Source organism: Rhinolophus ferrumequinum, chromosome 25, assembly GCF_004115265.2.
Source record: "Rhinolophus ferrumequinum isolate MPI-CBG mRhiFer1 chromosome 25, mRhiFer1_v1.p, whole genome shotgun sequence".
NCBI lineage: Eukaryota > Metazoa > Chordata > Mammalia > Chiroptera > Rhinolophidae > Rhinolophus > Rhinolophus ferrumequinum.
In genome coordinates, this window is record NC_046308.1 from 30,465,987 (window position 1) to 30,488,756 (window position 22,770).

Here is a 22,770-nt window from a genome sequence, read left to right on the forward strand (position 1 = left end):
AAGTATTTTAACCTGGAATTTTTAATGTTTAGTTATACTGGTAGTTTCTAATGAATAAGATAATGTAACTGCCTTTCATTTCTTTGCAATGTTTTCCATATATTTTGGTAAAAAGTATATATCCAAACATCCCTTTCTTAGTGAACTTTAAATAAATCTAAGTAACACTATATACAGTTATCCCTTGCAGCTTCGTTTCCTAAAACAGATCTGTAAGCTAAATATCCTTAAACCGTGTAACAAGAAAAATGCAGAGCCTCCTTGAAACAGAAAAAAGGAAGGACTCTGTTGGATATTAATTAGTTAACTGTATTGGTAAGATTTGGGAAGTAGACAACTAACCAAGTATGCATTTTCACAGTACTGCATTTAAATTTTTCATATAACTTGGAAATCTGTGCAATTGTAATTACCAATGAAAATGTAAAATTTCCATTTGAGAAAGAATAGCCAGTGGTGGTAATTCTATATTGTGAGAACACAGAACACCTCAGAACTGCCAAAACTGTGCAAGGCTCTCTTAATGTAGAGGTCTCAGGACAGGAGGTGCGCTAAACACTTTCAGTCAACAAATCCCCAAATGATTCTAATACATTTCTTTAGCCCTATTTCTTTCCTTATTTTCTTCCTTCCTTTTTCTTCTTCTTTTTTTAGTAACTCTTAAAACTGAAGGCAACAACAATTGCTGGTCATAATTTTGCCTATTCTGTGTCTTGTCCATATAAGATTTTACATTAACTTTGACATTTATCTATTGGTAGGCGTAACAGTTTTCAAAGAATATATATGACATTAAAAATAAAAACTCCTGACCTTTCCAGTTGAGACACAGCAGTGCCATTACTAGTAAGTACCAATCTGTTGCACAAAGTAATTCAACCCTGTTAGTAAAGATGCATAAACGGTGGAAGCCCATCATAGCCTGTCTATGCTGACTTTCCTGAAGGTAATACACCCACGTTTGAGAGCAAAGGGGTAAAACCAGGCTCATGAGGGACATAAGGAGTTGGAAGCAAGTAAAAGACAGCAGAATGTGGAAAGAGACAGAAAGAACATTAGCCTAAAACTCCTCAATGACTTTCCTTTCCTTTTCTTTCCATTTGTAGGAGGCAAAATAAATGACAGAATTAGCATATTTTAAAAAATGGAACAATTAAATCACTAAAACTTAAAACTATATTTTATCATTAAGGTCTAGCACCTGGACAAAATTCAGATCTTGTGTGTTGAATAAGAAAGTATATTTTATTTCTTTTTTCTGATTGAATCAGGTGCTTTCATAATTATTAAAGTTTATATATATATATATAAATAAAAGTTACCCAAAAGTTCATTGTTCATGAACTCATGAATATTTAGGATCAAACTGATACTGTAAATGGCACTAGATGAAAAGTATACTCCAGCCTAGAGTATCATAAATTTCAACTAAAAAAGAAAGTTTCATTTTTTAGCAGCAAAAGAGGTGAAACTCATTAATTCAAGGTTTTCAGTTTTTCTTTAGTCTTAATATTTTCCCCCAGATTTATGAGTCAGAGATCATTTTATAGGCTTTTCTCATCTTTTACATTATTGCTTACATTGTGTAAAAACTACACGAACTACTTTTAATAAACTTGGCAATAGTTAAAAGTTTTTTAGAACAAGGACAATGTTTCACTGTCATATGGGGTTTTTATAAACAATCTTAGTTGGGTTAAGAATGTAGCCTTAATAGAGAATTCTTTATTTTGTCCAAAACAGCACAATAAAAACATCCCCAACAATACATAAACCTACATATGAAATATAGACTATCTCCAATATTTTTCCTTTATATAATATCACGCCAGTATATGCAAGTGAAAGTATTGTCAATGGGGCAAGAGGAAAACTGATTTTGGCAGTGACATAATTAGTCAGGCATTAACATTCAAATACCAGGTAAATAACAATTTCAGCCAGAAAAGCAGTATTAGAGTTCCTATGAAGCTGGGATTTACACACTACATTCTCCATTCCTGGTCACCCCATGCACAGCTTGACTATTCTCAATCATGGTTCTCTGTCTTCTTTTATAGAAGAAAGATTATTTGAATGAGTAGTACTATAAGGTACAGGGACTGCCTACCCCAGTATCAAATTTTCACTATGAAAAAAATCAGAATAAAAATGATAAAGCTTAAAAAAAAAAAAAAAAAAAAAAAAAGGAGTATGTTGGATTTCAGCAGTATTTACCCGAATAATTTTTAAGAAAGCTTACCTTAAATACTTCCAAAAACAACAGGCTTTACAAAATATTGTACAACGTCCTGTGTATAGGAGCAAATATCTATTTGGGCCATTTGTCAAATTCTTTTTAACAATTTGTTTCTGGTGTACCGTTTCATCTCAGGAAGGTCAATATTGATCTGATTTCTTCTTTACCTAATAATCTGTTATTAGCCTACTTTTAACAATGGAAGGAGAAACTGATATATGTTTTAAGTCAACTGGTTCTCCTTAAGTCTTATAGCATCTATTATGTTTCAACATAATGTTATTGTGAACTTACAGAAGCAATCTCTCAGTCATAAAAAATAAAACATCAGTTGCAGGGTTTACAAAGTAAAAAAGGGAAATTCCTTCCCAAACCCTTTTTTCTTTAAAAAAATTGAACTAAATTTAAATGTACAAGACCAAGCACAGGCACTTTCCAAAAACCAAAAATGAAGCCAAACCATGAAATTACTCAATAGTTACAGAAGACAGCTCTGATTTCGGGGGGTCACCTCCGGGAGTCTCGGCACAAGCACTGGTCTTTGGTTGCTCTGGCATTTCTTCCTCCTTTTCTGCCAGCCCACCAAGAGACCCCAAGGGAAAAGTGCTTTCACAATTCTGGGTTGAGGAGACCTGTGAAATTACAGGCATTTGAACAGAGGAGTTGCTTTCAAAACTGTGTTCTCCAAGATCATACTGAACAAGGGTCTCTTCTTGCTCCTGGTTTAAGTAGTCCGGTACTAGGAAATCACTAGATAAGAGGCAAAGGATGAAATGGAGTTAACTTTCAAACCAGTATTAAGTAAGACACATAAAAAGACCTGATTTGTAAAACAGGATTGGGAGTTTTCATTTTTCTAATTCTTGAATGATGATCCTTGAATGAAGATTAAACTCAGGAATTTTCAACTTCTAAACTTTCTTAACTCTTTTGCTGCATTAACTGATTTCAAGGTTTTTTTTTCAAAATGTGTCAGATAGCCACAAAAAACAAAAAGTTGCTATTTTGACTATTTTATGCATTTAATAACAATTTGAACTGTTTTGTATATAAATGACATTATTTTGATGTATAAAAATTTTGGATATATTCATTCGGATATATCCAACCATCGAGGCAAAAGGGCTAAATATGAACCAAAGCCATACATTAGAACCAAAGTATATCAACCCTCACCACCACCAACAGATAAAATTCAGTGGCACCTTGGGCACCTAAATAGTCTTGTTTTATGTAGAAGAGTTTCTGTATACAAAACAAATGCAATTAGCATGCTCACTTAAGCAAAGACCATTTGAATAATTTGTGCTTAACCTTTCTTGAATTACACACTAATTAAAAAGTATATAAACCTAGTTTCTTTACTTCCTGAATGTTAGTTAAGAAACTAAATCCTTACGCATAAGTGACCTTATGCAAAATCTTCGATATAGAGAAATATAAAAAACTAATTTATGTGTGTCCTGCTATTAAATTTGGTCTATGAAAAGAGTAATATTTATTTTTGAATCAGTATTTGGAAATGAATGCCACGAGATTAGTTACATGTTAGTCCTCAGAAAGTATTTAATGTATTGATATTGAAAGTATTTAATATTCTATTGATACAGCAATTAAATTTGATTACTGAATGTGGACAGTAAAATATGCCAAAATTTTAACAACAGTGGACATTATTCCTGAGTGGTGAAATCAGAAAAGATCTTTAATTTCTTATATTTTAAACTTCTTTATTGTTTTCTAAATTTTCTACTGTAAGTATTTTGGTAGTTAAAACAAACATTATGAAATAAGTCTTATTTTAGGTGCTTTAAATTTTTACTGCTTCATAATACCAGGAATGTCAACAACTAACATACTGAGTAAGGTTGTTTTATAATTTGTCAAGTATTAATAAAAAAATTAAAATCTGCTCAATACAAAGCAATTTAAGATGTCTTATATTTTCTAAAAAGTCTTCAGGTGTTAGACAAGAGGAGTGGAGAATAAAGAGCTGTGTATAGGGAAGATACAACAGACAATAGGAGTGGTTAACTGAGACACTATTTTAGTCCTGAACAATGTTTCATATGACAAGTATAACTTAAGCTTTGTGATAATGACAAGCAGACACTCAGAGTTAGAAATGATTACATTAAACAAAATGAATGTCTGATTTGAAGAGAAAAACAAAATCTACCCAGGAATAAACTGGAATTTATTAAAAAATAAAAGTGGTTTAAAATTAAGATTTCATTTTATAAGAAACTAAGGATTCCTATAGATGTATTAAAAATAGACAATAGAATTTTATATCTAGGTGAGACCTTAGAAATCACCTTTAAAGCTTACATTTTATCTTTAACTTTCAAGCTTCTTCATCTGTCAAGTGACATATTCAATCATAACAGCAATTAGTGGCAGAGCTGGAACTAGAACCTGATTTCCTTGGATATACCATAAATCAGAAAGGTAACTCTATTTTAAATTATTAATAGTAAAAGCATGAAGCTTTAAGCAGAAAGAAAAAATGAAAACTTCATTTGATCTAAATAATAAATAATCCATTATACGTAACTCCTATTAAATTTTCTCTCTTATTGTATATTCCTTTATATAAAATTTAAAGAAAAGAGAGAGAAGTGGTTAAGAATTTTATTAACGTCCAAAGAGTCTGAAGTAATCCAATACCATTAAGTATCATCTGACATGGTAAATTTTCCAATAAGGTCATTTAAGATCCACTACAGAATTATTTTAACTTCATATTATAAAAACAAAACCCCCAAGTGGATAAGTAGTCTACTCCTGTAGGAAAAGATTTCTAATTCCAACTGTAATATTTTTAATTGTATATACTTAGAAGATTCAGCAAAATTTTATCAGATCAGGAGATCAGAGTATGGACAGTGGGAATTTAAAAGGAATGTTACTGATTACCTGGCAACCTGATAAAAACACAGCAGGCTGCCCTAAAAGCAGGAAAAGAGAGTTTAGAAAAAGCAGTTTTCCTGGTTCAGTTTTCGTTGTGCACCTCACCTGCTCTGGAAGTAGTTTGCTAGCTCTGACGCTTCATGGTTCAGACTCCTCAGGTGCACGATTAAATTTCCAGAGTTGGTGAACATGGCGCCACATGTTTTGCACTCGTAAATCCGAGGCTTGCGGATAATGTGCCGGGAAACCCTCATGTGGTGTTTATATTCCCCGAAGGAAGCGAAAGTGGCACTACATATCTGGCACCGGAAACAGCGTTTACCTTCATGCTTTAGGCGATGCATCTTTAGCGAGTAAGCCCTGGTGAACTTCTTCCCACAGCGGTCACACTGAAATGGTTTAATTCCTATAAAATAAAGCAAAAGGAAATATTATCTAAAAACAAAATCAACTGAAAGGTCATAAACCTCACAAATTTCTGAACTATAATTTTGCAGCAATAGATGAATTTGAAAATACAAAAATTACCACTAAAAATAAATTCCAATTCATTATCTCAGAAAAAGTATAGAACATAAGAAGCACTTTTAAAAAAAGTGCTTTAAAAAAACCACAAGGGCAAGAGGGGGTGGAGTAAACTAGGTAACATATACTCAAATTGATTTTTGAATACCCTTCTAAATTATCTATTTCACAGACTTGAAAACATAATTTACCCACAGTATTTAAACGGAACTCAGATCCCCGTATCACATTTATTTCATTTCATTAAAGTAATGAGGTTTATATTGAAAAGATGTGAAAATGATCAGCACCTAACTCTTCCTCCCCTATCTCAAAGAGAAATGAGAGAAAAAAAAATTCTAACATCTCTGAACATAATTAATGATCGTGACAGAACTATCATTTGATGACTTGGGTTTTTGGGTATTTAATGTAACAGTGATAGAAAAAATATGTAGAAATTAATGAATTATAAATTATATTAATGGTCTCCTCCAATTCACTATCACAGTTTTGGCAAAAAAATTATAAAACCTTCAAAATACAATCTGTTGAGTTAACAAAGTCATAGAGAATTGGTGTTGGTCAAAGGGACTATTAGACCTATCTAAAGAAGAGGAAAATGAGATGATAACACAGCTGAAAACAACAGCAAAGATTTCTTATCAGAGATCAGTGTTTTACCCACAAGACTTCTGTTGCCTTTATGTGATCACTGAACTTAAGTTTCAAATCTGTTTTACACATTATTTATTCAAAATCTCTTTCATACTAAAATAAATAAATAAATAAATAAATACTACAGAGCTAACTAGCTACAGAGAAATTCAGGATTGCAGAATTAAAATTATTATTACTAAATTTTTAAAAACTTTTTATTTGGAAATAATTTCAAACTTACATACAAAGGAATCTAATATATACCTTGTTAACCCCATTTGCTCTACCATCTGTATACGTGCTTTTCTACCTCATATATATACAATACACCTAATATATCCAGTATCTTTTTAATTTACGTATTACACACATACACTGCTCTAAGTTTTAATCAGAATGCTTATGCCAATGGAAAATGTATTAAGCAAACAGCTTTCTGACACTGTCCCATTTCAGCAATAGACTTAGACCCATCTGTTCTCATTTGACTTCCCAGAACTATATATATATTTTTAACTCAATTACACCTGTTTTTTATTTTTAATTGGGATTCCAAAATAAAATGTTTTAGAGTACTCATTTACACTATAATAGGGAAGATGACATTACCTGAGTGGATGAGCATGTGCTGTTTTAGGTTCTGAATACGGGTGAATCGCACCCCACAAGTTGGACACTGAAAAGGTCTGTCTGGACCATTTGGACTTGGCCGTTCTGTACTGCTGGTAGAAGGAGCAATGTAGAGTTGGTAGGGATACTGAACATTTTCCAATCTAAAAAACAGACCAAAGAGGGCAACCAGACTCTGATTTTTAAGTTGAATAAATACTTCTACACAACTTGAAATGAACAAAAGAAAAAACACTTAAAGACTTTTTGAAACTGTTTTAATGTTTCATTTACAGCAATATGAAAAACATTATTGTCCAGAAGGTCCACCATCTTAAGTTAAGCAAGGACATAAGGCCACTTAATATATCATAAACGATTTTACCTAAGGTATCCTTAATCTTTCTTTTTTTCAAATTAGAATTTATTGGGGTGACAATGGTCAACATAGGTTTGATCTACATAGGTTTCAAGTGTACAATTCTATAATACATAATTTATAGTATATTGCATTATGTGTTCACCACCCAGAGTCAGTTGTCCTTCCATCACCATATATTTGACCATATCCTTAATCTTTCTAACCCTTTCCTTCTGACCAGTGTTTTAATTTTGGCCTTCATCAATACAAGGTTGAATTAACAACACCCTCTCTTTTAGCCCTAAAGCCCTCTTAACTGTTTCAATCGGCCCCCAGTTTAAACTCCTGCAACGGTTCACTGTTATCTTCAGAAGAAAGTCTAAACCCCTTTGCAAGGCACTCCTCATCTGGGTTCTGTGGACTTTTCCAGCCTCATATCTTGTCATACTCCCCAGATATAACCTATACCAAGCAGTTCCTCCTAATAGTTCTCTCTCAATGCTGTGCTTTTGTACATTTAACTTCCTCTATTAGGCTACCTTCTTTGCCTAGATAGCACCTAGTCATTTCATCTCATGACTTGTAGCAAAGTCACCTCCTCCTCCTGAGAAGCCTTTGATTCACCAGTGGCTTAAGTAGGTATCCTTCTATGCAGAGTAACAGAACCCTCTGCAGATTTGTTTACTTATCTTCAACCTCTCTCCCTCCCCCTTAAATGGTTTGATCTCTTTGAGGGCAAGGGCTACATATTTCGTCTCTAGTATCTCCACTCCTCAGCACAGTATCTGGTATAGAACAAGACAACTGCATTAATGTTTGAAATTAAGGAATCTAGGCACATTTCCATTTGTTTACACCTTAATTAATTTACTTAAATGACTCTGGTACATAACCTGCTCTATTAAGGTTTAGCTATTCAAGAATACACCTTGTTTGAGTTCTTTGAATCCTTCAAGTTTTCAACAAATAACAGTTTTTAGGTCTGTCCTGGACTGTCTGTGAGGAGTTACTAACTCAGTGGAATCCATATTCAGTGGTCAGACATACAATAACTCAAGAAAATTATCAGAATAGAGAATTAAAACAGGGTGATCCAAGAGTGACTGATACTGCTTTACTTTGGACTGGTGGTCAGGAAAAGCTTCCTTGAGAATTGACATCTAGACATTGATCTGAAGGTCAAGAAGGAGCCAACAATGTAAAAATCAAGGGAGAAAGCATTTCAGGGAGAGTAAAGGCCCTACATGGCAGAAAGATCCAAAAGCAGAAGCAAATATGGACTCTTCTAGGAACTGAAAGGAGATCTATCTATATGGCTTCAGACCATGCAAGAATGGTCTGAAGGGAGTTAGGCAGAAGTCATGTCATATAGGGCTTGAAAAGGCCTAACCAGGAGTTTAGATTTGAAGTATGAATCTATAGGAAAAATTTAGAATTTATGGTTTAGAACAGCAACATAACCTGACTTAGTAAAATAAAAAGATCATTCTAGCTGTTACATGGAGAACGACTGGAGTAGGGGTAGGATGAAATCAGGGACCAGCTGAAGGCCACTGCAGTAGTCAATGCAAAGTATGGTGGTGACTTGGGCTAAGGTGGTGGTAGTAGAAGAGGGGTGGACTGGTGGAGGATATGTTTTAGAGGGAGGGCTGACAGGACTTGCTTAAGGATTAAATACGGGGAGGGGCAACGGGGAGTGGTGAGGGAAAAAAGGATCACGTATAATTCCCAGAGACGCTGCGTGAGAAATGTCGGGGGTGACGATGTTGTTCACGGAGATGGGAACGACTGGATGGAGGAGCGGGCTTTGAAGGGCAGTTAGAAGTTTGCATTTTTGTCTCGGCCACGTTAATTCTGAAATGCCCCTGATACATCTATGTGGAAATAATCAAGCAGAGACGGTCAATCTGAAGATAATGACTTGGGAATTATGGGTATAGATGAGGGTTTGGCAAACATTTTCTGTAGCGGGTTGGGTAAGTAAATATTTTTTACTTACAGGATCTCTGTTTCATTCAACTCTGCGACCTACAGTCAATATGTAACAAATGAGTGCGGCTGTGTTCCAATAAAACATGATTTACAAATAAAGGTTGGTGGGCTGGAATTAGCCTGTGGTCCATAGTTTGCCAACCTCTGATATAAATACTATTATAGTGATGGGACTGGGCGGTTTTGGAAATGCCAAAAAACGCTCGCATAAGTGAGCTGATTTATGTGATGATGCTACCTCATTACTCTGAAAAATGTACTGAAGTGAGGTCCCAATAAACTTATATAATTCACAGATAAAATGCTTAAATTTAAGAGCTGCAAGCATAGCCCCTACAAGAAAACGACACACTATGTTGGTACTAACCGATCATCCTCATCTGGGTGAGCGTTAGTGCTAGAAGTGCTCTGAAGTGTAGGTAACCCTTCGGTGACGCCTTCATCTACTGAGCCTGCAAAGAAGAGGACAGTTGTCAATATTGTGAGGTAAATAAGACAAGGCATTAATTGCAAGCTCTATCTCCAAGCCTCTAAACACAGACTAATGTATAGGTATATCCTGAATTACTAATCAAAACTAAGTGTTCTATATTTTACTTTTTTATGTTAATTAAATGTTTATGTGATTTAAAAAATCATATGTAAGACAACAGCCTTGTATTACTACTTAAATTCTTTCAATATTTCTTTGATACAAATTTTAGAAACAAGCAGAGCAATTCAAATGTAAACTAAACAAAAATTCACATAAAATTACATGTAACAATCAGTTTTTATTTTTTTACTTATTTGTGACATACAACTTATTTATTGGACATACAATTTTTACATAGTGAAGATAGCTATAAAGTGAACACCTGTGTGAGCTCTACACAAGTCCCTGAAACACTGCCAGCCTCCCAGAAGTTCCCATTCACCCTTCCCTGATCACAAAGCCCTCCTTCCAAGAAGTAACCCTTATCCTGTCCTTTCTGGTAAGCATTCCATTCCTTTTTTTCTTGTCTCCCTTCTTTTTAAAAGCAATTTTATCTCAAATACATGTACCCAGAAACTAGAAGTGGTTTTTGCTGGAACACAGGCACGTACTGTCTATGGCTGCTTTTACACTAGTGGCAGAGTCGAGTCATAGAGGTTTCAACAGAGACAAAGTGGCAGTTAAGTCTAAAAACTTACTATCATGCCCTTTAAGGGAAAGTCTGCCACTGTCACCAGAAACGATACACTTTAGTGTTGTCTGGTTGTAAACTTATATAAATTGAGTCACATAGCATGTATTCTTATATCTTGCTTCTTTCCTTCAAGATTGTAGACTTACCCATGTTGTTTAAACTTACCTAGTGTAAGTTTAAAAATTGCTGTATGATATTTATAATCTACCCATTTCACTTTGGATTGACAGTTTGTTATGGACAATGCTACTGGGAATATTCTTTGTGTAAGTAACTTAATGCATATAGGCATGTTTTTTTTCTAGGGTATCTATACTTAGAATGGAATTGCTGGATCACAGGGTGTGTTTATCTTTGACTTTATTAGAAAATACCAGACTCTTTCCCAAAGTGATTATACTAAATTTACATGACTACACGTAGTGTGAGCTCTTTTGCTCTACCTCCTCACAAACACTTGGTATTATCAGATTTTTGAAATTTTGCCAATCTGGTGGGTATGTAGCAGTATTTCACTGTTCGAGTTTCATTTGCCTCATTACTAATGAGGCTGAGTACCTTTTCATATGTTTATTGAGTCCCATCTTGGGAAATGCCTGTTTAAGTCTTGTTATTCAGTTGTTTGCTTTTTATTATAAGAGTTCTTTTCATATTTCTGATACAAGCCCGTTGTCAGTGATACGTGTTACAAGTATTTTTCCCTCTTCTACGGCTTATCTTTTTAATTATTTCTTTTGATAACCAAAAGTTTTAATTTAATTGAATTTATTAGTCTTTTCCTTTATGGTTATGGCTTCTTGGTGGTGTTTTTAAAATCCTTCCCTATCTCAAATTATCTTACGAAAGATTTATATTTTTTCCTTGACATTTAGGTCTTTTCTTTAATCCACCTGAAGTTGATTTTGTGACTGAACATTTATTGAAAAACCCATCTTTTCTGCTTTGCAGTGCTCTAAACGCAGGGGTGTTTCCAGGTTTTCTACTAGTTCCGTTTGCTTGTCTGTACTTGCATTAATGCCAAACTGTAGTTACCACAGCTTTATAATAAATCTTGGTATCAGGTAGAGCAAATCTTCTCACCCTGTTCATCTGCTTCCTGAATATCTTAGCTATTCTTGGCCTTTTGCATTTCTTTGTATGTTTCAGAATCAGCTTGTTGAATACAAGTGACGATAATCATTCCATTTCTCCCCTTTTATTAGTTTGGAAATTACACAATCCTTTCCTATTCTTTTTTACTGCTTACTTTAGAAATCAGTCACCTATTTTTTTCAATTACAGTTGACATACAGTATTATTATATATATCAGGTGCACAACATAGTGATTAGGCATTTATATAACTTACAAAGTGATCACCCTGATTAGTACCCACCTGACCCCATATATAGTTATTACAATGTTATTGGCTATATTCCCTATGCTGTACTTTATATCCCTGTGACTGTTTTTATAACTGGTAGTTTATACTTCTTAATCCCTTCACCTTTTTCACCTATTCCCCTCAAGCCCCTACCATCTGGCAACCATCAATTTGTTCTCTGTATCTGAGTTTCTGTTTTGTTTGTTCATTTGTTTTTTTAGATTCTACATACCGTATAAGTGGTATTATATGGTATTTGTCTTTCTCTGACTTATTTTACTTAGCATAATACCCTCTAGGTCTATTGATGTTGTCACAAATGGCAAGACTTCATTCCTTTTTATAGCCAAGTAACATATTCCTCTGTAGTATGTACCAATTAAGAATTTCCTTAGTGATGATTTGCTGCTGATGAATTGTTTTGGTTTCTTTGAAAATGTCTTTATTTCACCTTCATTCTTGGGGTGAGATTGGCTAATAACATTTTATGAGTTTCAAGTGACCAATTCTATAACATGTCAGCTGTATTTTGCATTGTGTGCTCACCACCCAGTCTAGTCTCCTTCCATCACCATCTATTTGATTCCCTTTACCCTCTTCATCCTCCCCTCCCCACTCCTCTGGTAACCACCATACTGTTATCTGTGTCTATGACTTTCTTTTTGTTTGTTGCTTTCTGTTTTATATACCCCATGAGTGAAACCATACGTATTTTGTCTTTTCCTGTCTTATTTTGCTTAGCATGATTTTCTCAAGATCCATCCATGTTGTCACAAATGGCAGTATTTCACCCTTCCTTATGGCTGAGTAGTATTTCATTGTAAATATGTTATCATCTTCTTTCTTGCAAGATATTTTCACTGTGTGTAGACATCTAGATTGGTAGTATTTTCTTTCAGCATACTGAAGATAATCATTCCACTGGCTTCTGATGTTATAAAAAGGCAGACATTCTGAAGGTAAAGCCATTTTTAAAAATTTTTTTCTGAATTGTCTCTGTGTCTAAGGTTTGTGTTTCTTTTATTACTTATTTGGGATTTTGCTGGCCTTTAATGCATGGACTGGTGTCTTTCGTCAATTCTGGAAAATTCTCAGCCATTCTCTTTTCTCCTTGTAGGACTTCCATCAAACCTACGTTTGTCTTGTCCATAGCCCTAATTTTCTGCACTGTAGTCTCTACCATTGTCTCTGTGATGGTTAATTTTATGTATCAACTTGACTGGGCTAAGGGATGCCCACAGAGCTGGTAAAACATTATCTCTTAGTGTGTCTGTGAGGGTGTTTCTGGAAAAAATTGGCATTTGAATCTGTAGACTGAGTAAAGATGATCATCCAATCCGTGGACCAAACATAACAAAAGGTAGGCGGGCAAATTTGTTCTCCCTGCTTGAGCTGGGATATCGATCTCCTGCTCTTGGACATCAATACTCCTGGTTCTCGGGCCTTTGGACTTGTTGGACTTATACCATCAGGCCTTTGGGTTTGGACTGGAACTACACCACCAGCTGCCTCCAGTTGGCAGATGGAAAATTGTGAAACTTCTCATTCTCTATAATCATGTCAGTGAATCCCTCCTAATAAATCTTTTTCTATATATTTATATATAGCCCATTAGTTCTGTTTCTCTGGAGAATGCTAATACAGTCTCTGTGCAGCATTCAGGTGATTTCTTCTAATTTATTTTCTGATTCACCAATTCTCTTCTTTGCTAAGTCCAATCTACTGCGAAAATGTTGACTGAGTTTTTTTATTTTGGTCATTTTTTTTCTTTTCTAAAAGTCCTACTTGTTTTTTTCCCCTCAAATCTGCTATATCATTTTTTATTTTACTGTTCTCTGACACTATTATTCAAGCTTGTTTATTTTGCTAAACATAGTAAGGATATTTATTTATATATATCTGTGTGTAGAAACCTATGACAATTAGCTGTGCCAATTTATTTATTTTCCAGTTGGTTCTCTTCTGCTACGTTTCCTTGTGTGTTTTTGACAGTGAGCTATGGCCCTTGAAAATGGTTTGTAAGGGACTGACTTGCTAAGGTTAGGATGAATATGCCCCTTTTCGGAGCTTAATGTTTGCTTCTGCTAGATTCCTGGAGGTCACTGCTAAACCAAACTCACTGAGATTCCTTGGCCTACTTGTGCAAGAAATAATTAAGATATAAATCTGCAAGAGGGCTGGCTGGTGGCCACAACTTCTCAGAGATGTGTTTCTTCCTTTCTGCTTTTTAAAATTCTAGTCTGCCAATTGCCAAGGCAGCTGTTTCTATAGTCTCCTGGAGTTGGGAGGAAGCAGAGCAGGTTTAGTTCTCCTGTTATAGAACTTAGGGGTCCCTACTTAATGTGTGGAGCAACTTCTCTAAGATTTCACAACTTTCATATCCTCTGGGCCTTGACTTCTAGTTCCCTCTTTGAGTTGATGAACCAAAGCCCATTTATAGTTTAGCAAATGTCTTAGGGAAACACTGGTTTTAGTGTTCTGATATCTACTTACCTCTCTGGGGCAGGCTGTCCCCCTAAAATCAACCTGGCAGTACCCTAACCAACTCTTCAAACACTTTTAAGTGCCTTAAAAAAAATCATACTGTTGTTTTTAGTGGGAGGGTAGATCTAAACAGCCTAGCCTGTTCTTATCAGGTACAGAACTCTGCCAATGTCTTTACCATATGCAAATAAGCTGCGCTGCACCAAATGAACAAATCTGAGCTGCTGAAGCTGTGTAGTCCATTAACAGCAAGCAATTTTTGGTTGCAATATTTTAATGGAAACTAAAATGTGCTAATTATAACAGCTTGTCAACACCATGTATATTTTAATAAATATCATCTGTTAATAGATACATAGGGTGAAATTTCCTTCCAATGAATATTTGCAATCTAATACTTCAGCTTTCCCCTTTGGAACACTTCAATTAGCTGACATTATTAGGAAATGAATACATTTTCCACTTAAGAAAAATTGTCCAAAACACTAACTTAATCCCTTTTTAACGCATTCAAACTTACTTTATTTATTAAATTATTTGTACTAGAAATTTTGTGACAGGGTTATATTTTGCCTTGATTTCTTAAATAATGATAGTTGTTTTTTTTCCGTTTCTTGATGACTCATGAAAATCAAGAACACCAATTATTACACTATGTTCTAATACACTGACAGTGGTTTTCGAAAGGAGGTAAGACTATATGCATTTACATTCATCCTCAACTGTACCCCCATTCTTCCTGCCCCCACCCCATCTCACCCTTACTGGTATGTGCTTAGGATTTCTATGTATGCCTTTTCTTTTTCTCTTTCCCTTACTGTCAAAGACATTTAGGCTTTTCCCCTGTGCCTACATATTCAACTTATTCCTGATCCTTCTGATTTGTTTTTAATTCAGCTGTGGGTTCGAGGGCCAGATAATGCTGCAGTATAAGAAATAGCTGTTCACTTGTTAGTGTCTTCCCATTCTCACTTTTTTCCTTAAAGAAAAGGGAACTAATATTTCAATCTGTCCTAGGATAAAAAGTGGAAAAATCCCAATATTTGGAACTGGTCACCATGGACACACATAAAAAACTACTTTATAGCAATATTCTGCAGATATTCAGAATACAGCCAATATTAAAACCTATAGGCAAAGACTTGCAAAAAAAGGCTGGAAGTGTGAGTAAGGCCAGCCAGGAAGACTGATCTAACTGACAATTGCTCCTCACCATCAGGTAAGCTATATTTCTAGGAGGGGATGAGGTCTTGGTAAGGAGAAAATACACAACCATTCTGCTTTTGACTGATCTTGTCATGAGTTTGCTTAAAAAGCTGGTCAAAAAGAACTAAAACAGAGTACAAGATACATCTAGCAGAAGGTCTCTCTTACAACAAAGTTATTTATTTCCACATTCTAAAATATCATCTAAAGCTTGGCCTCTAGATCCCTAATTTGATGGATATGGAGCATGGAAAGTAAAACAAAGGGCATTCGCCTCTTGCCCATGGCTATTAAATGCACCAAAAGATAAAAATAAAAACCACTCCAAGCTAAATTAAGAGTTAAAACAAAATATACTTTTAGAATTCTATCGACTGGACATTATAACACATAGTGTTGTATTACTTAAAAATATCGGCAAAAAAAAATCTTATAAACTCTTTTTCCTGAGATGATGGTTTTTACCAATAACAAAAGTAATCATATAAATTGGAATTTTAATTGAACTGATTTAATGACAGGATATACCAACAATATTACTTTCCTGAGGTGACAGTTGTATTTCTTAAAATTATTAAAATGAAGTTTCCTTTCTACACTACAGGGATTCTGCTCTCATAGTCATCAGGGCTAGGAATTCTGAACAGAACCCTCTCACCTTATGAAACAGTAAACAACCAGCTTTATATGGTAAGTGCTACCTTATCAAGAGAGATGCTACTCTCCTGTACCAATCAAGACTGCTGGATGAAAGCTACTGTGGCATTAAACTGCATCCTGTTTTCTGCTGCTACCCATCAAGTATGTAAGACACTTACAAAAACTCTTATAGTGGTAAAAAATAATTACAGTGGCCATCAGTTACTAAGCATTTACCATGTGCCAGCCACTGCTCTAAATTAAATGTTTTACATACCGTATCTCATTTCTTACTTGAGGAAGAGAAAAGTAGCCCCTAATATTTAGGAACTGGACTGAAACTGACACTTATGAGTGTGCCTGGTGTTCACAGCTAGGTCCTGGTATTTTCCTGTTGGACATAAAACAGTATCACAGAACCCCAACATCAGACCAGATCACACTGGTCTGAGACAAAACACATAATTTTGTTTAAGTACAGACAAGAACAAGATCACTATGCAATCACAAAACTGCCAATATCCTGCTCTGTAGCTAATACAAGTCTGCTTTAGGTCCACTTTGGTCTTTATAGGCATTTGTTAAGATACTCAATCATAGGATTCTCCCTGCTTTCTGACATCACCAGTCTTGAGAAAACCCCGCTTTCTTGAATCCTCCTTAAAAATCACCTAAACACAAGTCCAAATCCTCTAAGTACTTACTAAAACCCTCTTACTGATAAGCCCTAAAGATCCCATGGTATGTGATCTCCCATGTTGCAAATGAGCAATGAACTCAACTTGTTTAATTACACATGTGCTCCTGGGTTGATGCTGGTAACGGCACTGGCAGAAATGGAGGACCCATCAAGATTCAGCTATAGTTCCCATTGCCTTGCACTAGGAACCTCAATAATAGAGTGCATGTCTAAAATCCCTTTTGAGGTATAACATGCCCTTGGCTGGGAGGTAAGTTCATGTTGAATTGAGCTGAAATATTTCACTGGAGCCTTCAGTGTTGGGCTTGTTTTCCCAGAAAAAGGTCTTTGGGAAATATTTTGGTTATCCAATTAGATGTCATTGTTCCCTGGTTAAATTGTTTTCTAGACTTCTAACATCTGTTCCTATGATCTGTCTAGTGCGTTGACACTTGTCTACAAGAGGAATAGACTATAATGAGCAGATGAACATAGGCGAGATTAGTCTATCTGAACTGGCCCTGGAGACTGTGACTGGCAAAAACATTTCAAAACTTTGAAAGGTATGACATAGATAAACCTTGAAAATATGGTAAGTGCCAGAAGCTAGTAAAAAACACCACATACTGCATGATGGCATTTATATGAGATATTCAAAATGGGCAAATCTATAGAGACAGTTTATTAGTGGTTGTCTAGAGCTAGGTGAGGGATAGGAGTCATTGCTAAGTGGTACAGTTTCTTTTCAGGGTGATGAAAATGTTATAAACTTAGATTGTGGGGATGGTTGCACAACTGTGAATATACTAAAAAAACCACTAAGAATACACTTTAAATGCATGAATTTTATGATATGTAAGTTGTATTTTAATGAAGATGTTTTTAAAAAAAACTTATAAGGACTTCTTCAATTTTGTCTTTGTGTCCTGAGAACTGCTTTGCTTATTTAGTTTCAAATGACCGGAATCAAGTTTTTTCTGGTCCCTGATCAATGACAACTGGCCTTTAGCCAAGCCCTGCAAATAAAGTTATATAAGCATTATTCTTATGGACCATTACAGTTCTCATGGGTTGTTTCAAACTAAAATTGAACCTCTTCCAGGCCAAACATCTGCTTCATGTTTTCTCACTGTAACACTAGCTTGGTTATACTTATCTCTCAACTGACTGAATTTCACCAAGAACACTTTGGAGTTGCAAGTGGCCATTTTGGGGGGAGTTTCTGCCACGAAAAGGCTGTTCATCTGAGATGTATTAGCACTGTACCAAAATTAGAGTATGGCTTTTAAAAGGTACTGCCGTGGATGTTTCCAATGTATGGCCTTCCTGTCAATGATACAACCTTGGTAAGACGAGAATAGGAACCAAGCATTGAGGTACACCTCCAATGAAACTATGAGTATATTATTTATTTTTAGGGTGGACTGAGGTTTTCTCATGCTAAAAAGCTATGCTATAATGGTAGAAAAAGGGGTACTAGAGTCTGTATTCCTGACTAGAGAAATCCCAGCTTATCTCTCCAGTAGCAGGACCACACATTACACTGATATTGTTGTTAAAGAAAGACGTAAGCTTTATGTTCACTCAGACCATTCACTGTCCTTATCCGCAAAGGTCAAAATAAAGAAAATAAAAGATAATAAATAAAATAAAGATAACTATAATAATCAAAGTGCTCAAACACCCTCATTCTTCTAAGTACTGCCAAACCCCAAGTACTGCCAAAAGCCTGATGGCAGTAAGATAAATTGTAGTTAACAATAGGCTGCCTTTCACAAGTGGAAATTTTAGTTTAAGTCTTAGGTTCTACCCTATTACCATCTGATATGATTAAACACTACAAGAGATTCTTATGATGCCTCTAGCTTTATCACAAACAGGTATGAGCTACATTCACCAGAGCAGCTTCTGAATCATTTATACCCTGGAGTTTTGGTTGTCTGGAAAAGATGCTACCAGAGGAAGCTTGCCACTGAGTAGCAGTAAAAAGAAACTAATCAGATATTGTTAACTGACTCAGCTGTAAAACTTCAAGGTGTTGTTCACTGGATTCGCGTTTTGCAACTTTAAAGACATACTGTACATCCATTCCTTCTGAGGGATTCTCCTGAAGATATTACTTCACAAGTGGACAGCTCCAACCCAAGATGACAAAATCAAATTAATTTTCTGATTCTTCAGTATTCTTTTCTGTATCTTTACTACTGATCACTACTAATCTTGACTATTATAACTAATATCTCTCATCTTCATCCTATTGTTTTTGACCCCGCTAAGATCTCCTTCTGCCACTTAAGGAAAAACAAAAACTCTTGTATGTTTACTTCCAGACCATAGGTACTACTCTGAATTTGACAGATTGCTGGACACATTATCCTCCATCTTACCTGATAACAAAACTTTTAGTAACTGCTTATTTAAATACTTCAGAAGGTAGATTCTCTTTTACAGGCCCCTTGTATCATACCACATTCCAGCCCTCGCCTTGTAAAAATAAATGGGCCTTGACTTACATCATCAAAAAGCTTCCGCTGAAGTCACTGCAATCCTATCAGGAAGGCCTATTCAATCAGAAAAACACTTATACTGGAGCTACCCTGACTATGATACTTTGTTCTCTTCAGAGCTACTTCAGCCTGGTTTGCTGGAACTGTTTACAACTCCATTAAAGGAATTTGCTCATTTTTTTGTTTTTGTTTTTAGATTTTTATTAAAAATATAGCTAACATACAATAGTTTCAGAGGTGTACCACAGTCATTCAACATTTATATACCTAAAGAAATGATCACCATGATAAGCAGAGCAACCATCTGACACCGTACAATGCTATCACAATACTATTGACTATATTCCCCATGTTGTACATGACATCCCCATGACTTGTGTTATATCTGGAAATTTGGACCTCTTATTCCTCTTCACCTTTTCCTTCCTTTTTTAATTTTTCAATTACAACTGACATTCAATATTATTTTATATTAATTTCAGGCATACATCAATAGTGGTTAGACATTTATATAATTTAAGAAGTGATCCTTCTGACTAGTCTAGTACCCACCTGGCACTATACATAGCTATTACCATACTATTGACTATATTCCCTGTGCTTTACTTTGCATCCCCATGACTATTTTGTAACTACCAATTTGTATTTCTTAATCCTTTCACCTTTTTCAGCCTGCCCCCAACCCCTCTCCCATTTATCACCCCAATAAATCTAGTACCTATATGACAACATACATACTTATTACAATATTATTGACTGTATTTCTTATGCTATATATATCCTACATCCCCATGAATACTTTGTAACAACCAATTTGTACTTCTTTATCCCTTCCCTTTTTTCACCCTGCTCCACCCGAACACCCTCCCATCTGGCAACCATCAAAATAGTCTCTGTATCTATGAGTTTGTTTCTGTTTTGTTTCTTTTGTTCTTTAGATTCTATATAAGAAAAATCACACTGCACCTGTTTTTCTGTCTGACATACTCCACTCAGCACAATACCCTTCAGTCCATCCATGCTGCTACAGGGCAAGAACCCATTCCCTTCCCTGGACGAGTAATATTCCTTTGTATATGAGGACTGACAATTAAGTTCACGAATTTTTTGCAACGATGTTCCTTACCTTTATTGATATGAGAGGAATTATTTATTATGAATTTGTACCAACTGGACAGTTAACCAAGTTTACTATTTGCAAGTGGTAAAAAGGCTGCATGAAAAAGTGAGACGACCTGAACTTTTGGCCAACAATTCATGGCTCTTGCATCACAACAATGCACCAGCTCACACCAACTATCTGTGAGGGAGTTTTTAGCCAGTAAACAAATAACTGTATTGGAACACCCTCCTTCCTCACCTGATCTGGCCCCCAATGACTTCTTTCTTTACCCGAAGATAAAGGAAACATTGAAAGAAAGACATTTTGGTAACATTCAGGACAGCAAGGGTAATACGACAATGGCTCTGGTGGCCATTCCAGAAAACAGAGTTCCAAAATTGCTGTGAAAGATGGACTAGGCGCTGGCGTTGGTGCATAGTTTCCCAAGCAGAGTACTTCGAAGGTGACCATTGTGACATTCAGCAATGAGGTATGTAGCACTTTTTCTAGGATGAGTTTGTGAACTTAATTGTCTGTTCTCGTATACTGTGTTCCACCTCCTTTTTATTCACTCATCCATCAACGGACACCCAGGTTGCCTCCACATCTTGGCCTTTGTAAACAAGACTCCAATGAGCATATGAATGCACGTCCCCTCAAAATAGTGTTTTGGGTTTCTTTGAATACACAGAAGTAAGATTACTAGATCTCTGTCTCATGTTTTAAAGTCTATTTTGTCTGTTATAAGTATTGCTATACCAGTTTTCCCCTCCCCCCTGCCCATTTTCATAAAATAACTTTCTCTATCCCTTTACTTTCAGTCTGTGTGTGTCTTTCAATCTGAAGTGAGTCTCTTATAAGGGTTTTGTTTTTTTATCCATTTAGCAACCCCATGTTTTTGATTGGAGCATTTAATCCATTTACATTTAAAGTAACTGTTGATAGATATGTATTTATTGCTATTTTATTATTCGTATTTTTTATCTCCCCCCCCACCCCTGCCCCGTCTTAAACAAGTCCATCTAACACTCCTTGTAATATTGTTTTGGAGGTGAACTCCTTTAGCTTTTCCTTTTCTGGGAAGCTCTTTGTCCTGCAAAGTTTCTGTTGAGAAATCAGCTGACAATCTTATGGGAGCTCCCTTTTAAGTTACTGGTTGCCTTTTTCTCACTGCTTTTAGAATTCTTTGCTTTAACCTTTGCCATCTTAATTATAATGTGCTCGGTGTGGGCCTCTTTGAGTTCATCTTGTTTAGGACTCTGCACTTCCTTGGCTAGTATGTCTATTTCCTTCACCAGGTTAAAAAAATTTTCGGTCATTATTTTTTCAAGTAGCTTCTCAGTCCCTTGCTTTCTTTCTCTCTTCCCTCTGGTATCCCTATGATGCAAACGTTGTTAAGCTTGATGGTGTCCCAGATATCTCTTAAATAATCCTCATTTTTTTGGATTCTTTTTTCTTTTTGTTGTTCCGACTGAGTGTTTTCTGCTATCTTGTCTTCAAATTGTTGATTCGGTCCTGTGTTTCAGCTAGTCTGCTGGTTCATTCTTCCTTCCTTCCTTCTTCCTTCCTTCATTCTTCCTTCCTTCCTTCTAGTTCATTCTTCATTTCAGTTATTGTATTCTTCACTTCTGACTGGTTCTTTTTTATGGTTTCTATGTCTTTTTTATACTTGCTATCTCTCTGCTGAAGTTCTCACTAAGTTCTTTGAGCATCCTTATAACCATTGTTTTTAACTTTTGCTGTGTTGATTTCAAGTTTTTCTCCCCAGTGTCAGAAATCCACAAAAAGTTGATATTTTGACTATTTTATGCATTTAATAGCAATTTGAGCTGCTTTGTATATAAATGACATTATTTTTATGTATAAAATTTTTGGATGTATTCATTTGGATATACCCGACTGTCACGGCAAAAGGGTTAAACTCTGTCTCTGGTAGGTTGCTTGCTTCCATTTCGTTTAGTTCTTTTTCTGGAGTTTTCTCCTTTTCTTTCATTTGGGATGTATTTCTGTTTCCTCATTTTGGCTGCCTGTGTTTGTTTCTATGTATTAGGTAGATATGCTATGTCTCCTAGTTTTGGCCAGGTGGCTTTATGTAGTAGATGCTGTGTGGGGCCCTGGCACAGGTTCCCTGGTTACCTGCTCCAGGTGCTCCAGCAATGTCCCTTGTGTGGGTTGTGTGTGCCCTCCTGTTATACTTGAGCCTTGATTGCTATTGGCACATCAGTGGTTGGGACTGACCTCAGGCTGACTGGCTGTGGGGACTGGCCATGTCCACAGCTTATGGGCTGCTGTGCAGGGGGCTTACTCCACTGAGTGGGATTCGCCCCAGCAGACTCTAGTGCCT

The 22,770-nt window shown here is 35.7% G+C and overlaps 1 protein-coding gene across 6 annotated transcripts in view; it reads right to left on the minus strand.

Moving 5' to 3' along the window:
• Positions 1-1,068: 1,068 nt before the first annotated feature.
• The window catches only part of ZBTB44 (zinc finger and BTB domain containing 44), an 80,438-nt gene continuing 58,736 nt past the window's right edge, over positions 1,069-22,770 (minus strand). For 2 of the 6 annotated variants that reach the window (XM_033098332.1, XM_033098327.1), the window contains 4 exons: positions 9,646-9,730; positions 6,926-7,038; positions 5,258-5,558; positions 1,069-2,989 (listed from right to left, as the gene is read on the minus strand). In XM_033098332.1, coding sequence (XP_032954223.1) covers positions 2,707-2,989; positions 5,258-5,558; positions 6,926-6,941 — 600 coding nt within the window. In that variant the 5' untranslated portion in view covers positions 6,942-7,038; positions 9,646-9,730 and the 3' untranslated portion in view covers positions 1,069-2,706. Of the gene's footprint in view, positions 2,990-5,257; positions 5,559-6,925; positions 7,090-9,645; positions 9,731-22,770 lie in introns of all 6 variants that reach the window. The other 4 variants (XM_033098330.1, XM_033098326.1, XM_033098328.1 and 1 more) reach the window with 3 other exon arrangements.